This window comes from Rhea pennata, chromosome 4, assembly GCF_028389875.1.
Source record: "Rhea pennata isolate bPtePen1 chromosome 4, bPtePen1.pri, whole genome shotgun sequence".
In the NCBI taxonomy this organism is placed as follows: Eukaryota; Metazoa; Chordata; class Aves; order Rheiformes; family Rheidae; genus Rhea; species Rhea pennata.
The window spans coordinates 67,079,208-67,106,868 of NC_084666.1; the positions used below are offsets into that span (position 1 = coordinate 67,079,208).

Below are 27,661 nucleotides of genomic sequence, written 5' to 3' on the forward strand. Positions count from 1 at the left end.
AAAGTGAAACCACCTACAACAGAAGGGATTAACCATCTGGCACTAACACCTTTTAAAGAAGTCCAGTGTTTGAGGCAGAGCCACTGGCGTGGGTAAATTCAATAATGTCTGCATGTATGCTGGATTTTGCTAGAGAAAAGTTCCAAGGAGTTACAAAACCTAGTGCATCCCTTGTGGAGCGAGTAAATTATTCTTGCCATTACGCAGATTGAGAAATAGAAACATAGAGAATAAAAAAACTTGCTCAGGTTATTTAATGGTCTGGGGCATAAAACAGACAAGGCAGATGCAGTTATTAGTTCCCAGTCAAAAACTCTGTTCATGCACTCACTCTACCACGTCATGTTCTCTGTACTTCTATACCTGAAATTTAATAGCACTATTGGATTGTTTTTATGAGACTAAAAGGAAAATTCACTCTGCAGCTATAAAAGACTACAATGCTCTGAGGTTTCGTAAATAACGTACCATAATCTCTGTATGAAACTTGTTCTGTACAACAAATCAGATTTTGAAAGATCAATGTACGAAAAAAGGAAAAGATTGCCTTCTATTTTAGTAATTAATAAATTGCCCGCTTCCTTTCCCAGCGGGCAATCAGCAGTAGAAAACAGTCAATAACCTAAATTCCATGGCTTTCAAAAAGCAATGTCCAAATAAGCTACCATTGGAATTAACGGGAAAATCTGTATGAAAAAATCTTGGCGGAAACCATAAAATGAAAAGTTTTTTGAAACACACACACACACACACACACACACGCACGCACGCACGCGCTCATAGATATGTGTTTCCCCTCCCCCCCTCACAGTTTCTTAATGGCCCTATAGCAGATGTCCTGCTCTTTGTTATTCAGCACCCTTGTTATCACCTGCCTTTCAACCCCCTGGTTGTGCCTGGAAATGAAGCTATTGAGTTTTTCCTCATTCTACAATGTTTTCAAGATGAAACCCAAGGCTGTCCACATTTATAATATGATCTTCCATTAGAAAGTGTTCCAAACCTCTGCAAAAAGAAGTTTCTAAATCTTCCAGTTCTTTTTAATACTATTTATATGTGGTTTTGGACTTCAGGTTGTTTGCTGAGTGGAGCTGGAGGAAGAAGGGAAATTCTTGGTTGATTTTAACTTTTGAATTTATTACTACAGTAATAAATGTTTTGCTGAATAACAGTAAAACTGGATATGCCACAGAGGAAGAAAATCACGATTGCTGTGACCACCTCCACCTCTGCCAGAGGACTGTGGTTCATCCCAGGTATGTATACACTCTTCTTAAAAATTAGAAATAGAAATTTGTTTACAATCAAACATTTAAGATTAGAGTCTGTCAAGGAAGGAGTGTAAAAGAGGGGGAAATATAAAAGAAATAAACATCCCAGATCCCTGATACAATGGCAAATGTAGATATAATGCTGAAATTGAAGAAAGCCCTACTGAATAAAGTGAGACGATATGGTCAGTTGTTAAGAGTCCAAGATTCAGTGCTTATGTTCACCAAATGAGCAGAGAGGGGGGAAAAAAAAAAAAAACAAAAAACAAACAAACTTGGCTGCAGTATTCATGCATACTGTGTTATGTATCCTCTTCTTTAGACAGTATCTTTTTGATTACAAAACAGTTATACAAAATTTTTGATATTGTGTTTTTATGAGTCAAAACAAGTATGCAAAATGAAATGGAATCATTTTGCTTCTGGATCAGATAGTTGGAATATAGTTCTCAAATTGGTATAATGCAACTGAATTTGACAAACTAAAGCCATTATGAAAACTAAGCTTTTAGGTAAGAACCGATGTCAAGTTTGTTTCTATGTCTTGGCATGAAAATGCATATAAAACATGTAAGCACAGAAAAATATTAAGTAGGGTGAAGGTTTGGAAGTGAGGGGTTAAAAAGGACAAAACACAGTTATAAGCCAAGTTCCTTACCTGGATGGAATTTGGCACAACTCCACCGCAAAGAAGCGTGTGACACTACCTTAGAACAAACGAAGATTCAACCTCATACACCCCTTTTTTTGCCATTTTCTCTCTAGTTTGTCAAAGTAGTTATATGCCAAAGGTTGCTACAGTCTGGTAGTCTCTGACTTCAAACGCATGCTACAATAGTTGCCCACGTGGTACTTTTGTTGGGTGGACAGATAATCAGCTTCCACTGCACAGACAGCGAAACGGAGGCAGAAAGGTTCAGAAACAAATCTCTTTCAAATAAATGGTCTGTCCATTCAGTGTGCTCAAAACGCAGGGTAAAATGAATTTTAGGATCCCTCCCAGGTGGCTGGCAGGTTATAAGGGCCCGACTTTGACATGACTGCACAGGCTGGTACATTCAAGTAGTATGGATGCAACGTTTGTTGCTCCACCTCCTTCACACGTTAGAGCTCGCTCACTCTCTGTAGCTGCTTCACTGTCCTAAGGAGCTTAGTGGAGAATAGACCCATCCTGGAGCTATAATTAGGATCTCCTGCTACTGCTCTCTCATACCCAAGAGGATTAACTCAGCTAATTCGCAGAGGGCCACAAAGAATCATGCACTAGGTGTAGGTGGACACTTCTGAAGTCCCTGACTACTGGCTCTGAGCTCAGACTACATCCCATTGCATCCCTAAGCAAAAAGTATATTTCTGACTCAGAATGCTACATGTACTTATTACAGATTCACTTCTTCCTGCTCTGTCGCTAAGAAACAGATTTTGCACACAAGAATACTCACTGAACTCCAAATCATTTAAACAAGACCCTAGCATGCTGCCATGTCTTGCTCTCAAGCCAGCCATTACCTTTCAGTTCAGCACTTCTATGAACTCTCACACTTAAAGTGCTTCCAGTCTCCCAGAAGCTATGTGGAAGTTTTTTCTGGTGACCTTTTTTTTTTAAAAAAAAAGAAACATTTGCTATTCCTATGAGATCAAGGATTGAAGAGTTTAATGACAGCATTCACATTTATTCTTAAAAATGCTTCACTATAGCTGTTGTATTACTTTCTAAGTGCATGTAGCTCTGTTTAAAGATACCAGAATGATGATAACCCAAGAGACCCAAGAGTTTCCTTTTTTCTTTCCACCAAAGAAATGTATAGTAAGACCCTACTACAGAATAAGTTACTACTTCTGCCATGTTCTTCAGCCCAACCTGGTAGGACCATCACTAAGAATTAGTGTGGTCTCTTTTTCTATCCCGAACTGCTCACAGGTTTTTTATGTAGCATTGGGTTTTAATAGATTATCAAATTACTGTTTAAAATTTAGAGTTTAAGCTCTGTAAATCTAAACGCCATTTAAAGAAGCAGATGCGTATATCTCTCACTGATTGGGACAAAAATATTTCTTACTCATTTCCTGTTAAGTCTAAAGAGCTGTGACCTCGGAGACAAAAAGCAGCTCAGTTTCAACTGTTCTGAAACACTCTTTCTTACCAAACTTTTAATGAAGTTTTAAAACACAGAGATGTAGTTCTTTCATTATTCCAAACTTTTCTCTCTATCACCTTTAATATTTGAAGTACAATTTAGAAGCAAGTCATTTGAACTTTGCATCTCATATATCACGATGGCCACAGTGCTACTGCTGTCTAAACAGTTCTTTCCTAAAATGTTATTTTCCTATTTCCATTCTGAAATGTGAAATTTATATCTCACAATGCAATCTGATATGTAATTATATTTCTCAGTAGGGGTCCTGTATCAGTTCGCAGACTCCAAATGTAGAAAATAGATTTAACCTTTAAAAAGCACTAGAAAGCATAAGTTACCACATTATTTTAATGTTTATCATACAAGTAGGCTTCAAAAATAAATCTCTGTTTCCTAGATAATCATTTGATGGCATCTCTTAAAAGTGATTTTTTCCCTTCAAATTTCAAGATTTATACTTTGAAATATTCTGTTTTTCACTGTCTTGCAATTGGAAACCTGACTCCTCTTATCTCCAGTGCATGCCCTACAAAAGTGTATTAGTATTAGTAGTCACATTGGTTTAAATGGGACAGCTTAGTGAGGGAATGAATGATTTATATAATACAGGTCCCTGATTTGCATAAAACAAGCTGCCAAGAGAGCAGCTTTTGGTGACATAAAAAAAAATACACCTTTTATTTTAAACATTAAAAAATCTTATGCTCTGCATTTGGTCATAATGATCAGATCGTTTAAATGACATACTGTGCGTTTACTTGAAATACTTCATCTTTTATTGCTTTTAGCTCCAATTCTGCATTCTTTGCAACCAAAATATTGATTGAGTACTTAAAAGGTACTTATGAGTACCTTTTTTTGGATTTAATTTGTAGGAGTCCCAAGAAGTAAGACTTCTTTCTATATGTGCCATTTTTATTTTTCATGTTTATTTTTTTTATTAGGATATATTTGCCTGATTTTTGATGATTGAGGCATTCATCTGCTCCCACGCTTATTCTTCACCTGGAGTCATAATCTTCTGTGACATCAAGCTGGCTACTGCAGAGGTAATTACGGTAGGACATACAGCAAATTATATATAGGGGAAAAAAGGCAGGAGCAGCACTCCAAAGGAAGAAAGATCCCACTTTACCTGTTCTTCTGTTCTCTTTTAATTAAGAAAATAGGAAGACAAAAATGCTCAGAAAACACTTAAATTTTCTGGGCAAACTGTTAGCTGGTGAAGACTGTGTTATCTGTATAGATACCATTTATATTAATGGGGGTTTACTCCCACTTTTTTCTATGTGGAGACTGTAAAGATTAAACTCTAATGCAATGCTGCCATTCTGTTTTAATAGCTGATCCTACTTTATAGCCTGCTTTTAAATCATTGGATTCTGGACTGTCGTCAATTCTTTTGGCTGCAAAACTACAGGCTACATCCTTGTAACAGAACACAAAGCAGCTTTATACTATTTTTATTTTTTCAAAAAAGCTAAGTTTCACGCATTTACATTTTGCTGTTATTAAAATTTGCTGCTTTTTCCTTGTCTTTTGTGTACTGGTTTATGAGGGATAGATAGTGTATAGCAACACTGTATTTCCAGACTCATCTTTTAATGATCGGAAAGATAACTTTGGGGATAGCTCTAGTCTTGTATTAAATCTTGTATCTTGTATTAAATTTCCTTTCTCTTTATTTAATTCCTTTGGGAATTACAAAAATTTAATTACCAGAAATACAGTTTGGTTCTATTTGCTCCTTGATTAAAATCAATTAGTAGAGTTTTAACATTTTTGCTTTATGAATAAAAAATCGTCTTGATTAGTTGGATTTGCTTCAGAGAGAAATACAACATTCTTATAATGGTTTCATCTTAAATTACTGACAACTACCTTAGCCCTAACGCCACCTTCATTTAGGGTATTCCCTCAGAAGTTACTCTTTGAGAAATGACTGCTAGAAATTTAGTATGTAAACAGTAAACCACAAATACAAACAGAAAGCATCAACCTTTTTGGATAAAACTGTTGTCAAAGTATTTGCTGGCTATTGCTAAGAGAGGCAGCAGGACACTGGCCTGGGCTCTACTACCAGGCGCTCAAAGCACTTTGAGAAACCTGGGCAGTTTTGGCACTGCACTGGCAGGTGAGAGATGGAAAATCTACTAACACCACCTCTTTGCTGAGGTTCAATACCTGTTATATAACAGCTTTATTATAATGAACATCATTTTAAAATTTTGTATCCAAATGCAAAGTTAGGTATATTTTTAGTAGACTTCCTCTGCTATATTCAACATGTAGAACATAGGGTATCAGTGCTAATAAAACCAGACCTTTTAGGAGCATTGAGAGAATTTCTTTTGCTCAGAGTCAGGAGTTAGCCTCAACATTTGAGGGGACAGACAAACCTGCTGATACTACCCTGTCCTTAATGTTATGCTTAGGTAACACTTGAGAACAAGCCAGATTCAAATCCACAGTTTAATTCCAATAAAAATTTGCTAATTTCTGTCATATGCCTCTTCTGTCAGATAGATACAAAATCGTGCGTTTCTGATACCAAACAAAAGAAGAGTGGTGAGTTTACTGCCCAAGACTCTTCAGTACTGCACTTGCAGTCAAATTCCACTAATGGGCAGAACTTTTCAAATAAAAAAGAACCATTTTTTTTTCCAGCAACAAGACATACGTTACTGCTAGTCAGTGTATTGGCAGGTGATCTGTTCCAAATTCCGAGGGGACTTTAGTTTTAAAGTGTAGTTATTCTTTATACATAATATCCACTACTGAATTCTGTTTAAAAGCAAAGGAACTGTGCAATACAGAAAAGTTATATTAGGTGCTCAGAAGGCAAGCAAATGTCCTCGAAGTTGAACGTAACACTTGTCTCTGTCTTCCTTTACCACATGTAACATGATTACAGCAGATTTTTCAGTTGATTTTATGTCTCCATGCAGCTCCAGAGTAATTTCATTGCAGTCAAACAAATTACTCTAGGTTTTTGGGACCATAAGTCAGAACTGAAGCCAGCCCATTCTTTTTACTTCATACAGTATAAAATAAATCATGGCATCCAATTGCACAATAAAACATCAGGCGCTTTTTCCACCATGTCAGATATGCTTTTATAGCATGCCGTACTATCACCAGAATAAACGTGCACACATCAATTAACTTAGGATTCTTACTCCCAGGCCTTCAGTGCAACGTTGTCTCTCAGTTTCAACATGCTGAAGAACAAGGGTGTGAACTGAGCATGGCCTAGTCACAGACTGGTGCAGGGTGCTGGTGAAAGGAGCTTTGCAAGAGGCTTAGCATTGCCTGGCACTGTGAGACAGCAGCGCTGATAGCAGAAGCTCTGAGAAGGGGAATGAGCAAATTGTGTCCTGGGTAAGGCTCTCCACCAAAGCAGCTGGAGAAGCAGTTGCAGATAGTGTGTGATCCATGGTGGTTCTGAATTGGTTGGGAGAAACCTAAGAAGCAATCCCCCCACCCCACTCCAAAAAGCGTAACGCGGAGACGATTGTTTTAGGCTTTTGGGATGAAAGAAGAATATCTAAGTGAGAAAGTAATGACTGACCCAGGGAACTGGGAGGCTGTGGAGAGTCTTAGGCTAGCCAGTGCTATGCTTGTCCCAAAGCATGACACCTGGGGTAGCGACCTGATCTTCTAAAGCAACTCCAGCGAGCAGCATGCGCAGAGGAACCGACTAGTATCAGGTTCCTGCATCTGAATGCAGGATGTAGCTGGAGAAAGACTAACAAAGTGTTTTGTTTTAGGAAACCTTCTACCTTCTTAGCAGAAGACAACCCACTGTTTTGATTGAAGGGCAACGTGTAATGCACTACAACCTCAGAAGAGCCCACTATCAAGAGGCAAGATACTGAGATGTGGTTGGTTAATCAACTGGACCCTGTCTCAGGTAAGTGACCCCTTTTCAGGGAGATGCCAAATGTGGCTGCAGGGGAGGTATCCAGGGGATCTGCCCTGATTCCTCAGGCCTTTCTGCTGGCTGGACAAATAGCCAGGCACAGCATCGTCTCAGTATCAAAGGAGTTCAAAGACCAACTTTGTTCATATACATCGACACCGCATGTGACAGGAATACAACTTTATTATTGCTAACCTTAATGATCTTGTTTTACCATGCTGCATCCAGTCACTGTCTTTTCTCAAATACTCAGGCTGCAATTTCTTCTGGTGGGCACCATCTCCTCAGCTGAAAGGTTTTTTACAGTAATACAATGAACAGCTGCATGTGACGTTGCAAAATTCCAAACAGGTAGATCTGGGTGCAAGAGAATTACCTTCTACATCATTATTTAAGAAGCTCTGATTCTATAATTAGACTGTGTTAAAACAAAAAGAAAAAAGGAGGGCAATGATGGTGGCAAGCGTAACAAGCTCTTACTTCCCACACAAATAAGCAATGCTTAGCAAAGATACTAACAGATTATTTCTTCTCTCTGTTTTCCATGGCAATTTGGATGATGATTTCTGTCACTGCGAATTTACTGATAGTTGGTATCTAATCCTATAATGCCTACTTTTCTAAATTAAGTAAAATAAGCTAGATACTTTGGCCGTATCTAGACATGCAACTAACAAGCTTTGTTTTCTGAGCTGCTTGAAGCCAGCAGGTGAGAAAGTGCAGTTGTCAATAAATCTGAACAATTTCAAATATCTTAAAAGGCAGCGTCAACAGACAGAAAAAGGAAGGCGGAATTGGAATGGAGTAAGTGGCTTACATATCTTGTTTTCCTCATTTATGGATAAATGAAATTCTAAAAAATTTTCTTCCTCATCAGAACTTTTTTTTTTTTTAGTGTTTATAAATCCTCGGGGAATTCCAAGTTTTTGCCTTTCCGACTTTTGTTTGAATTAGGAGGAAATACCTGAGTCCTTAACCAAAATTTGAATTCTTGCTTTTAGGGTGGCAGCAAGTTATAGTGAATAAATGAGGTTGTGATTCAGGATTTCTTTTTTGAGTCTGCTCATGGCTGCCTTTAAGACCTTAGAAAAGCTTTCAATCTCTTATCTTTTTTGTTTTGGTTGTAAAGTAAGCAGGTATCTCTGACCCTCCTGTTGCAATATGAGTGCTAGATGAACTTTGTAAATGAAATGCTGGGGAAAAGAAAGTAAGGAATCAGAAAAAAAATAGGCTTCCTTTCTCAGTTAGATTTTATTTTCTGGATACCTGTACTGACTGAAGTTTGTGTTATTTCTACTTATTCAAATATTCTTCCTGGAAAAAGAAAAAAAAAAAAAAGAAGAGAAAACAATGTGTGCGTTGCAAAAAATAAATAGTACCCTTCATGCCTACTTTCCTCTAAAATAAAAAACAAAAACTCAGGCTTCATACTTTAAAGAAGTATAAAAGTTGAAAATCTATGGGGATTTGGATTTTTTTTTTTTTTTTTTTTTTTTTAAGTCTTTTTCCCATATAGGCTGCTATTAAGTTTTGGCTTAAGTCACAAGACTTTTGTCTCTTGTATCGGTAGGGCCAATATTTAGAATGTAGAACTTCAGAAAAATAAATCTTAAAAGGCCTGGGAATGAGCAATTCAGGTTTTTCATATCACCGCCTTGAATGGCTCCTTCTGATGCTCCAGGAAGATTCCTTCATCATTCAAAATCTGTTTTGGCTAGCTATAAAATGAGTAAATTAGAACAACAGTGTTTAACAGCTTCCTAAGCACTCATCACTTGAGTGCTAAATATTACTATGAAAATGTGTGTTGGCATGTGTATGCTCAATTTCCAGCTGATGCAATACTTGCACTGCAGATGCTTGGAAAAAACCCTGCACTATCAAGGACTCTTAACTCAGAAATGCCATAGTCTTCTAAAATGCAGACACACCTTAGAGAGGACAGATCTAAAAGTAATGCAATATTACTGTACAATACAAACTAAAATTTTAATTCTCTCTAATCTGTTCCAAATAATCAGTTTTCAAGTAATAACTTAAAATCTCTTGTCTCAATTTCATGATATTGCTTAGAAAACAGCTTAATAGGTGGTATTTGCATTTGGTTCCTACCAGAACAGTGAAAAGCAGAAGATTACCACTAGATGCTGCTGGGCTGCATGAATCAAGGTGACCTTCATAAAAATGATTAGCCAGTAGTCTGCCATTATCAACACCAGTTGTGTTCTTAGGATTCTGCTGATTTTCCATACGGTACTGAGAAAGGTTTTACCATTTTTTGAAGAAAAATGAACTTGATTTCTGTTTCCAATATGTTTAGTTTTTAAGAATCTATTTCTTTGCTTTAGATCCTGAAATTAATCTTATCTCCTAAGAGTGAGGAAATGTACGTAACTGTACATGTGAGTAATTTTTTAATTTAATACTTAGTCTTTCTCTTGCAAGAGAATTTGTAGCATGTGTAAGATCTTTTTTCACAAGAAGTGGTATAATGTTCATGGTCTGGCGTAAAGGATGGGGTCAACAGAGATTTGGTTCTATATTAATGCTACTTATCTGAAATTCAGTGAGAAGTCTTGCTGTCAATGCCATGAGACTAGGTAGCGAAAAAAAAAAAAAAAAGAAACATATGGCTTGGGAAATGGAAAAAAAAAAGATCCAGTAAATTAAAAGATCCAGTAAATTTCCTATTAAAAAAACATAGAAACATAGATAAGCAGCTATCAGACATGAGCCTTTACAGAACAAGCTGGTGGTTTTTAGTTTCCTTTCTATCCTACAGCTGTTTATATATAATGAGGAATGGTTGTGAGAACGTGTACTCATGTACCAGTTCTGGAGGCTGAAGAAACAAAGTACTAGACTGGCATAAACAACAATCGCTCTGAAATTCCCTGGTGAAATCTCTAAGCACCACCATTAATATGACTATTACAGAAGGGCAGAATGGGAAAATTTTCATTCCTCATACAAGGAATGAAGATGCTATTTCATTTTGATAGCTTTCAGAATATATGAATGTTCTAAACAGCTAGAAGGAATTATTTTATGATGTGTAAGAGTCTAATCCAATAGTGGAATGACTCTCTCTCATCTGGATGGCTACTGAATCAGGCTCTAAATATTCCAGCCTTTCACCTCCTACAGTAGCTTCTACAATGTGCTCAATGCCGTCTAAAAACATAGGAAAATAAGATTATCGTACAATCAACTCAAAATTGAAGATGTGCATCAAACTAAAGGTGAAAAGATCACTGAGCTTAAAACAGTGTGTGCATCGCTAATTTGGTGATAAAAAATATTATGAGGGCATTTCCTGCAAAGGAAATTCTACTACTTTATATAACATCATTTTTAATGAAAACTAATGACTAAGAATTGTCTGATTGGCCTGATCGTTCATCTGCATAAACTGCATTGCTGTGGGGGGTCTCAGAGCAGAGCGGAGAACTAGCTGTGGTCAGGTTTTGTGCTTCTCTTGCGTGGGTCTTGCTAGGAGGCAGGCCCAACAGGAAAACTGGGGTCAGCCTCTCTGTCCCCAGGCATTCAATGTGACCTCGTTCACGTCACCGGAGATCTGGTGGGAAAGAAGTCAGCAGAGCCATCAGGCTGTTTGTGAAATGTTCATAACCTGCAATCTGGATACTCTCTGTTCTTCAACTTCACACACTGGCTGCCAGAGCTGATGGGGACCAGTCAGTTTCAAGCTTTAGCTACAGCTGAATTAACCATGCTGCTCTCACTTAAGGCATTGCTTTTTGTAGCAAGAACCATGTTATGTTAAGTATAACCCTTCCTGACCAATGGAGATGAGATCTAAATGTTGCAACTGGAAGCAAGATTCAGGGGAAATTAGAAAAAAATTGGAGGTATGCCCAATACATCTGTAACAAGACACCAGCCATAAACAAACTTCCTGAAGAAGCAGCACTGGGCAGGATGACCTGGGGTTTGGGGAAGAAGGGCAGTAGAAAGGTAGCTATGATTTGATTCATGGAGAAAGACTTGCAAAGACTGGGCAAGCTAGAAAGATAGATTTCATGGTCTGACCGGACAATGTCTAGGAATTTAGCTTTGATGAGATGCTGAGAAGTAACTGGCAGTTAAAAGAAATGAGTGGGTTGGGATCTTTGCATCTAGGAATATAGATCAGACAAAAGTCTATCCCCAGTGAGGCTATTAATGGAATCTATTGTCTGGGGATATGAAAGTATGAGTGAGTATGCTCTGTACAGGCTGCGCCATGTACAGTACACAGCTACAGCGGGGGAGAAAGCGAGACATCACGTTGCTCTTTGTTTCTTTGCTTCATGCTTTCTGCTTAGACTACAATCTGGGGGATGAGTTATATGTTGTATTACTAGGTAAAGCATGAGGAACATCTACAGGCTGTACAGAAACACATACGGTAAAGCAACTGTTCTTAAATTGTAGGGCAGCACTGCATTTGCATACTGTGATTAGTTAACTAACAAGACTTAAAATCTTTTTGGTTGCCTCAATTGTTCTTTCATTTCTGCATATATGAGGGAGGCTGGGACTCTAGAAACCTTGTCAGTACTAACAAAGCTTCCTTCTACTCTGCTTTGCAATTATACCTGCTTGTATTCTTGATGTTCAGAGAGACATATAAAACAGCTCTCTTCACAACACCAGAAATACTTTTTAAAGATACTCTCAAAGCTACTGGGGATAAATTTTTCCTCTTCATCTCTTTTAAAAAATTTATTTAATCTTGTGTATTTTCTTCCTTGCTCAAACAGGTGATTCAGCATTATTCCAGGGGCCTAGCACTAAGGAGCACCCAGGCAGTAACACTGTGCATCTGCACCTCAAACTTAATGGAGAAAATCTGTCAGTAAGTCAAGAGGTTTCTATTTAATGTTTTCTGTAAGGAGATGAATCTGTTCAATAAGGTCCCTGGCCAGCAAGTGTATAATTTCTTTTTCCTTGTTGAAGGGTACTGAAACACTGCCAGAATTGGGGCTTGGCAATGAATTAGCTTTTCCAGAGCAATGTTCCAGAAGTTGTTCCTCCTGAACACACATGGAAATGGCCTTGCTTCACACAGCAACTTTGGGATCTGTGAACTCTGAGAAACTGGTGCTGTTTTCTTTTAATCAAAACTAAAAGATTGGCTGAATCATTCTCCTCTGCAAGGCTATCTTCTGTGGGCTTTCCCTGTAGTAAGAACCACTTGGCCCACAGATTTTGTAAACTGTGCTAAATGAAGGTTGGTTTTTAAGTGATGAAAATTTCATTAATGTCCTGTGCTATGCAGACTTCCCTCTAAAATACACAGATGAAATACACGATGATTAAGGCTTTCAATAAATAGAAATGTTGCTATGAACTATTCAATGTGGGCTTGATTTCATATTGTTAGCCTAACAATGATTTAGGAAGTCTTACAGAACTTCTTCACAACTGTGTGGTATACTTGTATGGAAAGTAGAACTGAAAAACCATTCCTGTATATGCTAAAATAGTTACTGAAGTATTTCAAGTTTCTATATAATTGCCAATTATCAAAAAGGTAACAGTTGCCTTTATCGCAATTAAAAAGAAAAAGCTTATCTATCATAACAGCACTTGTGCTAGTAACAAAAATATTGGCCTCCACATTCTATCCTTGGTACCCTTCAAAATTCTTTGTTAGGGGAAAAAATAATTTCTATAAAAGTAAAGAATAGTCATAAATGAAATTATATTAAATGTTACAGTAATAAGCATTTTTTAATGTATTTGTCCTTACGTAATATCCTAGGATAGGATATATAGCTGCAGAACTATTACATGTTAAGGTAACATACAAAATAAAGCATGACAGGATGCATATGGCAAATAACCACTATAAATAGCCTTTCCCACTTACATTTAAGATGCTAATCTTGATTTATGTGACTTTTTCATAGAATCAGTAAGGTTGGAAGGGACCTCTGGAGATCATCTAGTCCAACCTTCCTGCTCAGCAGGGTCACCTACAGCATGTTAGACAGGGTTGCATCCAGGTGGGCATTGAAGATCTCCAGAGAAGGAGACTCCACAGCCTCTCTGGGCAACCCGTGCCAGGGCTCCGTCACTCTCACAGGGAAGAAATTCCCTCTCATGTTCAGGCAGAACTTCCCATGCTTCAATTTCTGCCCATTGCTTCTTGTCCTGTCACATGGGAGAACTGAAAAGAGTTTGTCCCCGTCCCCTTGACACCCTCCCTTCAGGTACTTGTACACATGGATAAGATCCCCCCTCAGTCTTCTCTTCCCCAGGCTGAACAGGCCCAGCTCTCACAGCCGTTCCCCATAGGGCAGCTGCCTTTTATAACACTTCATTTATCCAGATACACAGGGAGTACAATGACTGTCCTCCTATAGGGCTGCAGCAACATTTGGTATACAAAACATATCACTATCTACTGTAAATCTTACCAGTGCCAATTTTGTTCCAAAAAATGGCAACACAAAACAGATAATACAGCTTCTCTGTGCTGTATAAATCCTGCACTGTAAAAGCTAGCAGCAGTTCACAGTATCTGATACTATAAGACCATTTTTGTATGTCTTAATTATATTTCATGCAGAAATGTGAGTTAAACAAGAATGACATGAATAATTATGTATGTTTTACTCATCAACCAGTGCCACCTGGGAGTGAGCTTTATATCATATATGACCCTGAAATAAAACTTAGTAAATAGATCATGTTATTGAAAGCTCAACAGCTTCTTCCTGAAGTTTCCACGGGAAAGCAGGTGTTCAGCTGATTGGTCACCTTAAAGAAAATCCTAAACAAAAAGATTAAATATTATCATCTTCAAGCAGTAGCTTTCTGTAAATGCAAATACCAGCACGGAAATCTGCTTAACTTCCCTGAGGTAAGACACGGTAATTTAGAAACAACATAAAATGTAAATTTCCAAACTAGCATGAAAATAGTAGTAAGGAAGAAGGCTGCTAATAATTCAGTCTCTTGCACAGATGGTATTCAGAACAGCAGAACTTGTAGTAAATGTGACACATACTACAATGAAAAATTCTTGCCATGTGAAATAAGGCACAAGATCTCAAGATAATAAGATGCTTTTACAATTTCATCTCACTTCCCATCTGCAGACATCCATGACCTTCTCATTACTTATAAAGACATTCCTGGTGCCTCTGCTTCAGTATGCATTTATCGTGCACCATTTTTTATCAAAACATTTAAAATAAGGAATAATGAGGCTGCATTTTCAAAATACTGCAACCACTGGTTTGTTTTTTTGCAAGTCATATATCTGTGCATGTAACCTGCACAAGAAGTCACAAATGCATTTCAATTCACTGATGCTTGGCAATACAAAATTTTCTGTGCTCACAAAAATTAAAAAACCTTACCAAACCCCCCAAAATAACCCCTGACCACCAAACATACCAATATAAAATCTTGGTGCCGTTTAAGAATGCTAAGAATCAGCAACATAGCTTAGGCATCACTTCCAGCCACATACGTACTTTGCACAGCTTTAAGACTGTTAAGATGCGAATATTCCCTTCTGATTCTCTCCATGCTACTATCATTTGAAGATAATTGGCCATTTAGGTCTTTAATTGTGTACGTAGCACCTGCTCTTTGAAAACCTAGCTCAGTATGTTTAAAAACCCACAAACAAAACCACAACTCTTTTGCATTATGTCCAGTTTTATCCTGATATTGAAATAATTTTTTAAATCTTTCTCTCATAGAAGCATAATACAAGTGTGACATAAAATTGCCCCATAAAATCAGAACAATCAAGTGTGATAAATAAAAACCAAGAAAAAATGAAAATGACCCTCAGTATATAATGTACAGACCACTGCAACATTCCCCTCCCTCATAACAGACCATCTATAGACTATGGTATATCTCAACACTCACGGCTATCGTAGCATATATTGCCCAGGGCACGTCCTGTCTGAAGCAATACTTCCTGATCTTTGCAGTTTAGGAGCTGCACCAAAGGAGGGATCAACCCGGCATCCACACACGGGTTCCGCATAAATTCTGCAAATAACGAAATATCTATTAAAGAAAGTCTGCCATTTTCAGTTTTATCCATTTGAGTTATGCTGGCATTGCAACTGGGCCCTTTGTGAAATTAAACGTACGAACAGAAAAACAATGTAAATTCTCATGCAAGTTCCTAGTGAAGATGCCTAAATTCAGGATTCTGGCTTAATTTCTTTCTATTATTCATTAATTTAGAAGGAATTATGAGTATTTAATTGACTTCCATGGAAACTAATTTAACACAGCTCAGATTAAGCATGTTTTGAGTATTATAAAGAGATGCTGAGAAGAACACTATACTTGCAACATTTTTCTCCACCCTTACAAATTAAACAAATTAAGCTACTGACTTACACAAGAGCTGATTTAAAACTAATACTCATATGCCAAAATGAGCATCCCTTCACCTAATAAATAGAAATGTAAGCCAACATTCAAAAGCTTCTGTTTTAAAAAATAAATAAAAGGAATTAAAGCTGAGTAACAGGCTCTTTATTTGGAGGATAAGGAAAGGAAAAATGAAGAGAAGGAATGGGAAATATGAAAGAAGCCAGGCCAGGCCTTTCTCTACAGAGTAACAGATCCCCACCATGCGAGGAAAGCGAGAGGACCCATCCACCAAGAGGCTCTCTGGCTTCCTATTCTTCCTTCTGCTATATCTCCTGGTGATGGGGAATCAATGTATTATTCACACCAATGCAAGTCATAGATCCAGAGTTGTGCTGGTGTCAGAGAGTTAAGAACTGGTCACCAGCAGGAGCTATAGCTTAGGCTGCCTTCTTACACTAGGAACGCACCCTCCAGGCATGCTGCTGCTCATTTTGGAAGGGAAGCTCTAGAAAGGCAAGCACCTGATACACTAACAGTGTTACTAACAGTTTATTAGGCAGCACCCTTTGGTGATACAGCATTGTAGTAGGTGCAGGCAGATGGTCAACAGGTTTTTGATTTGTTCTGGATTGCTAATTATATCCTAGATCCCAGATATGATTCTGAGCTGTCTTGGGTCTTTCAAAACCAGTTTACCTTTTTGTTTTTTAGTCATTTATGAGCCAGAGTGAGCCAGGATGTACAGTCTCCATAAAAAGAGAAGAGAAAGCTTTCTGGTATAGTTACTAGACCAGTAGAATCCCACATGCAAAGAACTCAGAGGTTTCATACAATACTTGAAGTTTAAATGCAAGAAATTCTTAATACTCTCTCTGCTGCATCTATTAAAATAATCTCTGAAATTTCTGTACCTACAAAAGCTTGTATCTGTTGCAACTAACCTTGCAATGTTGTTTCAGCTATGAAAATTGTATTTCCATAGAGATAACTGGTCCTTGCATGCTGATAAACTTTGATATATCAACAAGTAGATGAAGCAGAATCAACAATATTATACTCTTCTTTAAAATGAATTTGGCCATGTCCTTATTTTTATCTGCTTCTTTCTGATCATCTACTTTCATCTTCATCCCAATATTTATTTACTTAATGTATTACTTTTTTTCTCTGTTCCCTCAGCCTCTTCCTTTCTTGTTTTAGAAACTCTTTTGAGTGAGAAACTCTCACTATAGCCTCTACACCATCAAAGTTGGATTTTCTTTTCTTTCCCTCCCCGTCTGTGAGAGGAAATGATAACTTCTCCTCCTCTAAAGGATGTAGAAGTCTCCTTTCTCAGTCTGTTCTGTTGTATGTTTGGGGGTCTTCCCACATGGTGAGAAGGGAAAAGAAATCCCTTCTCAAGCTGCCCTCCATTTGGAGTGAGCAGAAGCTTTCAGCCTCCCATTCAACCACAAAAATACGGGCGACGTGCTGAGAAAACTTGTAATTATCAAGGCCATGTGCAAGGGCACGAAATAAAAGAAATGGTGCTATACGCAGCAAAATAGATCTGTTGAGACAGCAACAACAGTTGGTAACTGCAATCATATTTGCAGGTGACACTATATAGAAGTAACAGAAGAAAGAAAAGGTAACCAGAAGCAGTTGTTTAATCTGGAAGGGAAATGAAGCTCAAGGACACAGTGAAGAGTTATTTAAAAAAGGTAGGAGGAGAATCACAGAAGGACAAAGTAATGTAAACCAAAGGAGGGCAGGATTTTGCAAGAGAAATTTAATTGTGTGAGAACATGACAGATCACAAAACCGGTGTTCTCACTCTCATACGTGGCAAAGAGGAGTCTAAAGTCTTAGGAAGATCTGCAGAGTGGGCGAACTGCCCCTGCCAGTTAGCGAGGGCATCTGAGCATTCAGTACGCTCAGAGTTGACAAGGAAATGGCAGTAGCTGGAGAAACTAGAGTGACTAAAGGGTTTTTTTTGTGTATGTTTCTGTTTTTAAGATGGGAGAGACAAACATACACCTACACTGGGAGGAGAAAGAGTCACACAAACTGGAGAGGTGGATGAGAAGAGCAAGGGCATGAAGAGGTGAAAAGAAGGAGATGAAATGTGACGGAACCACTGAGGCAAGTAGAGGGATTTCACATCAAAAGTGATAAAGGTGGGGAGAGAATTGGATGAGGAGAATGGGAAAGAATATAAGAAGTGGGGAAGAAAGAGAGGCTATTTTATTTTATCAGTGAAGCACAGAGTAGGAGTCAGAGGCACTACTCCCAACTCTGCTAGTGCTACATGGCGTGACTATAGGGAAATCATTTCAATTTTCTGGGTTTAATGCTTACAATCTGTAGGATGTTGATAACACAAATTTCTCAGTGCCCTGAAGCTTCTTGAAGAAAAGGTGCTATACAAGCATGGAACATTTTTATTCTTTTGTAAAAGGAGAACAAAGAAAAGAGAATTCAAATGTAGTGTTCCCTGCTGTCCTGCTTAAGCAACTATTCTAACAGAGGTAGAATCCAAAGAGAAATACCCAGCTCATCTCATTCTTGAAGGCACTGGGCATTCTGAGTATCCTCCCTCGACTTGGTAGCCAGAGGTCCCAGTTACACCTGACAAGAGTTCTAAGAAAAAGGCAAACTATTTTGTATGATGAACTAGATAAAAGGACAACTCTTCTGAAGAATGTACTTATAACAGCAATTTTAAAACTTGGCAGGGAAGAGGACAAATTAGAAACTATTTGGAGGTTTCATTTATTAATTCAGATTGAAAGGTACTGGCTAAAATGCTCTGTGAGAGAATCCTGCAGGAAACCGTGCATAGTAATTAATTAAGCTATTATGAATGCTGTTTTTATTCTTAACCTCACTTTTGAGATAGAAGCTAACAGGACCTGGAAGTCAGTGACAATAACCTAAATACATATTTTAAGACTTTATTAAGTATAGGAAAAGCATATGATAGGGTTGGATGAATCTCTGTAGTTCTGAAACATTTTTAAGTTATTTACAGGTTTGATGCTCACCTAAACCTGGAATCTTAAAAACGAAAATATAGTGGAAATACGTTGTCTTATTGCCTCCGAATGTCCCTATATAACATTGTCTCAAAATCAGAGAATTAAAATAATTATGGAAAAGATTAACAATGTTATATGAAGTTTGCCCATATCCTATGGTTAGAGACTCATAAAACATTGAAATTATTGGAATTTTAAATTAGACTTTACTAACATATTTAATAAATGAAGAAAATTGGTTTTATAGGATAGCATTCTATTTTTTTTTCCTTAAATGAAATTATAATTTGGCAGGAAAAAGGAACTGAGTAATTGGGGTTATATATGCCATAGAAAACTAATGGCATAGTTCACACCCTGGCATTGATTGAATATAGCAAAGGGGGATTTGTGCAGATGAAGATTGCTTCATCATTCCATACACAAAAAAGTAAAATTTAAATGAGATGTATTTGATTACTAATTCAACACATAAACATGAAAAGAATCCTGAACACTACAGTTCAGCTTGGACTGAATGCTAAATCCATCATCCTGGAACTGGTTCCCTAAACTAAATTGATTCCACATTTGAAACCAGTTTTCGAAGCTGGTGTTCCCTAACGTGTATTTGAGATGCTTGTCCCTAGTTCCTCTCTTTATAAGAGAATTCTTTACAAAGAGAAAATGTTTTAAAATAGTTCTATATTACCTTCTATGTTATATATATATATATATATATATATATATAAATGTACATAATACATACAAAATAGATACATTATTCTCACTGGGGATCTTAGGCTGGTTCTCTAAGGAAGTAATGCTCTTAACTAGGACCTAGGAGTCTTAGTATGGTATTAGAGGCCTTATAACACTAATAATGTACTCACAAATCTCAGCCCAGGGAAGCAATTTGTTATCCCTGAACCACATTTATACAAGCTGCAGTTGTAACTATATGCACTGTATGTAACTGTATGACAAATGATGCACATCATTTTTTATACATGTATTTCATAAAGCCTATGACTTGCTATTTTTGTCCAACGAAATACAGTATAGATTATTTAAAAACTAAATAGCATAAAAGCAAGGACTAAAAAAATTCTAGCAGCTAAATGATGCTTTGACTGGATTAACAATTGGAGAAACAAAATTCGACAAGACAAAAACAAAGAGTGAAAAAGAGGATATGAAAGATGTCTAATCTACAAAATGAAAACATAAATGAAGTAAAACATACTGACAAGTGAGGTGAAAAACTGAAGATGTTCCAGCAGAAAAGTTCTTGTAGAAAACCTCACCATTTCTGGCTACTTCTGCTATGATGTTAGCTACTTTTGCAGTGCAGGATAACTGTGGCGTCAACAGACTCGCGAACACCTGAAGAACTCCGCTTTTCTGGATTTTCTCACTTGTCTCCGTATCTGAAAAATACATCGCACAAAAATGATTTGAGTATTAGCCTGCCTTGTGAAAAAAAAGAAAAGCACGGGAAAGTCGAACCTTCTTAAATGTAATTCTCAAAGCAACTATTTTTCTATGTAAGAAGCAGAGACTGATGTTTCAGTGATCATATTTATTTGACATGATTTGCTTACAGAACTTAACACTTTATCTTTCATAATCAGTTAAGTCAGTTCATAAGTGACTCTCCGATGTCAGTAAATGCATACACATACCCACGTATACATAGAGAAACTACTGCAGAGACTGGTGGAAAGAATTAAGGTTGTGGAGTGATGTGCAGCAGCTGGATGTATTATGTAGGAATCAAGCTCCAGTACTCTGAAGTGACTAACTGCAGGAAACCACACAAGGAGTGAAGGGCAGGGGGGACCTCATTAGGCAGCTCAATGCAGCATGCAAGTCTAAAACTGTAGAAGATGGAGAACTAACCAGAGCCTGCTCTAAACTCTTCCCCTCAGCTAGAGTATCTTCAGAGTTACGTTGCTAAGCTACAGTAGCCCTGGTATGGTCCCAGTCGCAGGGAACGGAAAAAGGATCGCTGAGGTCCTTTCTTCCTGTAGCACAGAAGACACAAATGAGCCCCACCTAGCATTGCTGGACAACAGCTCTGTAACAAACTGAAAACCATCACTGATTCAGTAGCATTTAAAGAAATGGTACTAGATGCTAGAATGCCTTAGGCTAATGCTTTTAAATAAGTGTTCGGACCCAGAAACTACAGGCCAGTCAGTCTCACCTCCATCCCTGAAAAGGTGATGGAATTGCTCATCTTGGATGTCATCTCTAAGCATGTGGAGGAAAAGAAGGTGATTAGGAGTGGATTCACCAAGGGGAAGTCCTGCTTAACCAATTTGATAGCTGCCTATGATGGAATGACTGGCTGGATAGATGAGGGGAGAGCAGTGGACATTGTCTACCATGACTTCAGCAAGGCTTTTGACACCGTCTCCCATAACATCCTCATAGGCAAGCTCAGGAAGTGTGGGTTAGACGAGTGGACAGTGAGGTGGATTGAGAACTGGCTGAAAGGCAGAGCTCAGAGGGTTGTCATCAGTGGCGAGGAGTCTAGTTGGAGGCCTGTGGCTAGTGGCGTCCCCCAGGGCTCAGGACTGGGTCCCATCCTGTTCAACTTCTTCATCAACGACCTGGATGGGGGGACAGAGTGCCTCCTCAGCAAGTGTGCTGATGCTACCAAGCTGGGAGGAGCGGCTGACACACCTGAGGGCTGTGCTGCCATTCAGAGAGACCTGGACAGGCTGGAAAGGTGGGCAGAGAGGAACCTCATGAAGTTCAGCAAGGGCAAGTGCAGAGTCCTGCACTTAGGGAGGAATAGCCCCATGCATCAGTACAGGCCGGAGGCTGATCTGCTGGAAAGCTGCTCTGCAGACTTGCATTCTGCTCTGAACGCAAGTCTGTTGTTCTACAGCCCCCCTCTCTTAGAGGCATTTTTAGGTGCTATAACATGCACGAGACCCTCACATCACTTAAAAATAAAAGCACTGTAAGTGCAAGTCAAAATGAAAATCACTAGAACTTGCTAGCGTCAGTGAGAAACAGATGTAGGCCATTCCTGTAGCTGGCTGGCAGACATTTCAGAGACTGCTCTTCTTGGCTCTAAGTTCAACTTTCTTCTGTTTCTCAGAAACACCCTTACTCTTGTGTAAGAGCTATCAAGACAGTGAGGCTGGACAGCAATGACAAAAAACAATATATTTTGTATTTATATAGTATCTTTCAAATCAGTGTGTAAAGTGAGGGATAGTGTGTATTTCTGAACAGCAAAGTAGTAACTTTTTTTCAAAAACAAACAAACCCATTCTCTGTTTTCCCCGTAATCAAGCAGACACTTCTGTGTACCACAACTACTTAAGTCTTCTAGGGTAGTGGTTCACAACCACAGTGCTTCCACTGTGAATAGCCGCTGCTGATTCACCAGGTTCACCACCTCCTTGTCCTCCTTCCCATTCTCAGGCCTACAATTACCTTTTTGCTTGTGGCAGCTCCGGGACCACCCCTGCTGCCAGCACAAGCCTGGCAGAGTTTACTCACGGGAGCCTGGTGGCTCTCACACGCTGTGCAGCTGCCGCACAGGTTGGGAGCCAGCGATGTCTAGGCGGCAGATAGTGGATTAGGAAGGGAGAACTTCAAGCTTGGATTGCACTTGTGCCACTGTATATTTCTGCACTTCCTGTGTTATTTTGGGATGCTGGTCTTTGGCTAGGACTTCTCATTTATAGTAGTGACGACACCTGATTACAGTCAGGCTTGGTACAAAATGAAAATTGATTAATTGAAGTCTATTACAGAGTTTTAACCTATATATAATGCAAATACTAATTATTGTTAATCTGTCTGCATCTAGTTAACTGCAATGTTTTTAATGCTCTGAAAAGCCCTCTCAGTAAATACAATGTAAATGAGTTATGACTGACTTGGAAGCTTTTAGAAGTTTTGATATATAGCCTGTACTTTGTAAATATATGCTCCTACAGATATATATGGATAAAAGAAAAGTTGGAATCCAGAGAAAATCCTATCAAGACTAAAGACTGCTGCAGACATATCTTATGTATCTGGTAAAGAAGAGATTCTTCCCTCCACCTAAGTTAAAAACCAAAAGTGCAGGATTCAAAACTGAAAACGGAGATATCTGCTAACCTGCATAATCTTAGTCAGAATTAGCAGGCAGGAGATATTAATGTATTTTCTCCTGCCAAACTGCTGATTAATACAGTATCCAGTCTTATTTTTATGGTCTGTACTTTGATGGACTCATTACTGTGCAATGTGTAAGTTGCACAAATAGAACAAAACATATTCTGCAAGAAGTTGGAGAAATAAAATTAAATGCTTCTTCAGGCCAGTTGTGTGTAGTAGATGTGCTCTGATTTATTTTATTAAGGTAAGCAAGGGAGTGCCAATAAATATACGGTGCTTAATAGACCTGTCGGAAATTGGAATATCAGCTAGCTGGTACCACAAAGATGAAAACAGAAACAACACTGACCTTTTTCTCACTCTTAAGCATTACAAGAGCCACAACTGCATATACCCTCCCCTTGAAAAAAACAACATCTCGCTGTCTCGTTACCCAGGCAGAGTATTAATGTGAAGCTTCTGCTAGTTACAAAGGAGGAAACTGATTATTTTGTCTAACAGCATCCCTCTGCTGTCATAGGGCACGGATACCCAGCCTTTGAGCCACCCTCTCCAAGCAAGTGCCCAAGCATAACTGCTTGAGGGGAACCACAGGTCACCCTGGCATCAGGCAAGAAGATGGCCACTAGCTACACAGCCCACGGTGCACCTGGAGGCATTTTGCCAGTAGTTGCCGTGGGTGTAAAAAACGCCACAGGGCATTTCAACTTGTCCAGCAGAAGTCTACCTAAGTCCTACACTTCATCTGCAGAGCATCTATTATTTAGCACTTGGTGTAATACACAAATTAATCCAGTGCTGAAATAAAGATATAAGAGTATGACATTACATTTTATGGCAGTTTACATGTCTGTGTGTGACTATGTGCACAAGCGTATGTGCAGTTCAAGACCCTATTTTGCAGGATGCCCTGAAGGCAAACTGTGGTAGTAAAAGTTGCAGCTGCAGAGAGAGTTGTAAAGTAAATAACTAAACCAAATCAAGCCAAGCTTTTCTTCTCCTTTGACTCTTCCACTTGCAACTAGCGAGTGGCTCTGTGAGGGCAAGGGCTTTAGGAAAAAGCATGGACTTGGATAGGCTGCCCACCCATTAATGCTGACGTGCCTCTGTCCCTTTCTGCTCAGCTTCCTGTAACAGTCCTGCATAAAAGGCAAAGGGACACCTGACAAATAGACACCTGTGAGTGATAGAAAGGAAGGGAAAAGGGGGTGGTGGTTATTCTTTCGAAAAGGAAGATGGAGGGTCAGGTTTATATAGCAATATTTACAGTATGACTGTGAAAACCATTATTTAGTTTTCCTCCTGCAAAGCCCAAGACTAGGAAATCATATGCTCATATTGCCAGAGGGCTGATGGCCACAGCCCATCCTCGGCTTAGCAACAATTTGGGGTTTGTTGAGAATTATAAAGTTGCTGATGATTTTAGCACAGACGGTTCTCAATTCTTCTATTTATCTGTTCTCTTCACAGGCACTGACAAAGGCCTAGCTGGGTTCCTGTTTTGTGCAGGTATGCGTGAGAGAGGTATTATTTGTTAAGGATATGTATCTGCTGCATGCTAGTTTCATTCCAAGCTTCCTACTAAATCATTAGAAAGATAAACTCTACTGAAATGTTATTTTGCTACAATATACTGTCAGTTGTGGTTGGATCAAGTAAAACCAAGCGATGGTTTCACAGGTGCAAGAAAGATCTAAGCAAAGTCTTCACGTATAATCTGTTCTCATGTTCTCCATAATGGAAGAGAAAGAGAATTACAGCCAGTATTAACCATGTGCTAACACGTTGGCTTTTGCCTACCATTTAAACTCCTTTAGCAGAACTGCATGCATTCCCTTTCAAATCTGTTACATCTGCAGCTTAAGGAAACCTGATAATCTAGGCAGCCTGATGTTAGAGTGCCATGCTTAAAAATCCTTTTGCTGTACGTGCATGTCCTGACTTCAAATGCTTTCTTTTACAGCCTGATTTTCAGTCTGCATCCACCCACCCACCTACAGAGCACCCCCTGCTCCTTATCTCAAAGCAAAGAAACTGTAGGACTGTAATAATGCTGCTTAGGAACAGTCCCTTCACACACAGCACAGTTCAGTAATGTTCCAGGGCAATGTAATTGCGGGGAAAAAAAAATTAAGGTTAAACTTGCAGCTTTAGATGTCTGCTTATATTGCTAGGTATCAAGATAAAGAATATGTTAGATCATACAGTGCCAAAATCTTATTAATGTCATAGCAGAGTGATTAAAATGTCAATATTCTTGCTGTTCACGGTTTTTGTAGTGCCTGAAGTCAAAATAATAAAGGGTGTGGGCAGGAAATTCTTTAATGCCACAGATCAGAGCTGGAGAGCTGAGCACCAGGGCTATCAGGCTGCTTAATTAAGTAGCAGAAATCACTGTAGGGAAAAAAAAAATCCAATGAGTGTTTCAAATTAAATTGTACACTCTTTCCCTTTTAGCTCTATTTCTTGTTAAATTTCACTCTTCTCTGTTTCACTCTTTTCTCATCTCTGCATCATTTCCTCCATCTTCATATGAAGAAAAAGGCACAGAGGAGGAAGGGAAGGGAAAGGCGTATTTGTCAGAAGTGCTACTTGCTAACAGAAGGAAGCTATTGGTGCATCGGTCTTGTCCTCTTTGAACAGTAAGTTTCAGCTACACTATTAGATGGTTTTGCACTACAAGCAATTTTGTATTCTAGCAGAAAAAGAGTTTAAAATAACCCAACAGTAGTGACAGCGTAGTGCTGCAATAATTCCCACGTTGCAGAGCTTTGCATGAAAAATGAGGCACACCACAGAACTGTAAATGAGCAACTCCACGAGTGTCCTCTGAAAAACGTACGTATTATAGCTGCAAATACGTTTTATAAACCTCCTGAAACCACTGTAGAAAATTATCTTTGCTTTCTAATGTCCCTCGCACATGTACTCTCATCAGAAAGAGGAGGATGAACATATGAATAAATAATGATGAGCCATGTATGTCATGAAAGAAACCTTCCATTTGCTCTATCAGAAGGCAGAGGGGAGGAGAACTGAGGGGGCAAAGGATATCTTTCTAATAGTCACCGTCCCGTTCACCACAGTAAAAGCGGTTCATCTGACCCAGAACATGTATTCACGCTTTCTCAGTATATTGCCTCCCTCAAGAAGAACTGTCTGTCTCTCTGTAGTCTCCTACTGTATTTCCAAACCACAAAATGGAGATTTTTAGTCTGACTACAGGAACATGAAAAAGTGGGTTGTAGAGAGTCTCAGTAAAAAGAGATGATCTCATGCAAGAGATCATCTCATACTGCTAATACAGGAGGATTTTGCCTAACACTTCTTAGCCAAAAAGACCGTCCCAATTATCAAGATTTATCTTACAGAATAAAGTCCACTATTAATAATTTATATAGAGAAACAGTTTACATACAGAAACAAACACATAAAATGACTTTCTGGTGGCATGTTCCTCCCCACATGGGGAAATACCCACAAACAGAAGCTGCTTCTTCACCTTCCCTTCAAACCAGACCCCAGGAGGTGGGGAGGGAAGCTTCTCCCTTAGCTGCATAAACATTTTTATCATGGTGTTTGCTCTTTGTTCTGACCCTGCTCAAGAAATAGAGATAGTGCAACAAACAGATGTTTATAATTACAATCTCAGCTCTAACAAGGGAGAAAGGACAGATGGAGAGAGGCAGATTCACCAACCAATTAGCTGCCTGATCCCCACTGATTAAATATTCTAAAAGCTCTATTCAAAGAATAAAAGTGAATCTCAGGACGAGACCCACCGCTCGAAAAGCCTGTTGCAGGTACCAATGCAATAATTTAATGAATATACATAACAACTTTGGCTTCCATGAGGAAATACGCATATTAATCCTGTCATGGACACAGCACACAAGGCAGCATATTGAAGCAAGGCAGCTACGATTCTGTGATTTCCTGAACTAGATCTAGTTCAGAGCCGTGACAGATAAAGTTGGGTGGATTTAGTTGAGTTAGATACTATTGCCAGTTCATGGTCTGGCATCTTAGTACAACTGCAGTTCTGTCATCCATGAGCAGCTTTGCTTTTTATAATCAGCTCGTGTGGACATTTTAACCGGCCTCCTCCATTGTTTGTACAAATGGGATTTACTATAGGACTGAGTGAAGCCTTAAGTATCCTCGTGCTTTAAGTTTTCAATCTGTATAACAGAAACACAAGACTCATAGTGTAAAATCCTTTTTCTGCATTTGATTTAGTTTAAAAATCTAATCAGATTTTAAAGCTGTGCATAATATATGCAGGAAATGTTTCATATTCCTTTTAAGCAATGTCTTAAGAGTGCTCTCAAGCAAGCCCAAATGCATGCTGTGAAATTCTGTCCAATGCTTTTTGGGAGACTATGTCTACAGATAAAGGACTTCTCTTATTCAAGTTCCTTGAATAATAGTTTAAAAAAGTTTTGCTGGCCAAGCAGGTTAAGGAAAAAGCCTAATTTTAAAAATGATCATGTTTATAACTCACAAGGGACTGGGTCAAAGCTAAGAATGAAATTTAAAACCTAAAATTATGAATTACATGATCACACAATACAAATTTTTGTAAAGAACAGATCATTCCCTTTGCTTCTATATTGCATTTCAAAAATGCTGTCTAGAAAGAAATTTCTAAATTCTGTTATCTGGAATTGGTATTTGCTGAAGCCCTCTGAGAAGAAAAATATATAATATTTAATCTTTATTTGGCACATTGTATATTCAAAGAATAGCATTTGGAATTTAACACTTGGATAAATATCATTTAACTATTTGGCACTAACTAAATACATCACTATTATGAGGAATTTATGTAAAATATAA

General features: G+C 38.5%; 1 protein-coding gene across 5 annotated transcripts in view; it reads right to left on the reverse strand.

Annotated features, from left to right (window-relative positions):
• The window catches only part of RAP1GDS1 (Rap1 GTPase-GDP dissociation stimulator 1), a 106,092-nt gene that overhangs the window by 27,620 nt on the left and 50,811 nt on the right, over nt 1-27,661 (reverse strand). For 4 of the 5 annotated variants that reach the window (XM_062575010.1, XM_062575011.1, XM_062575009.1 and 1 more), the window contains exons 3-4: nt 19,999-20,121; nt 15,231-15,356 (exon numbers count right to left, since the gene is read on the reverse strand). In XM_062575010.1, the coding sequence (XP_062430994.1) occupies nt 15,231-15,356; nt 19,999-20,121 (249 nt within the window). Of the gene's footprint in view, nt 1-15,230; nt 15,357-19,937; nt 20,122-27,661 lie in introns of those variants that run through there. The other variant, XM_062575012.1, reaches the window with a different exon arrangement.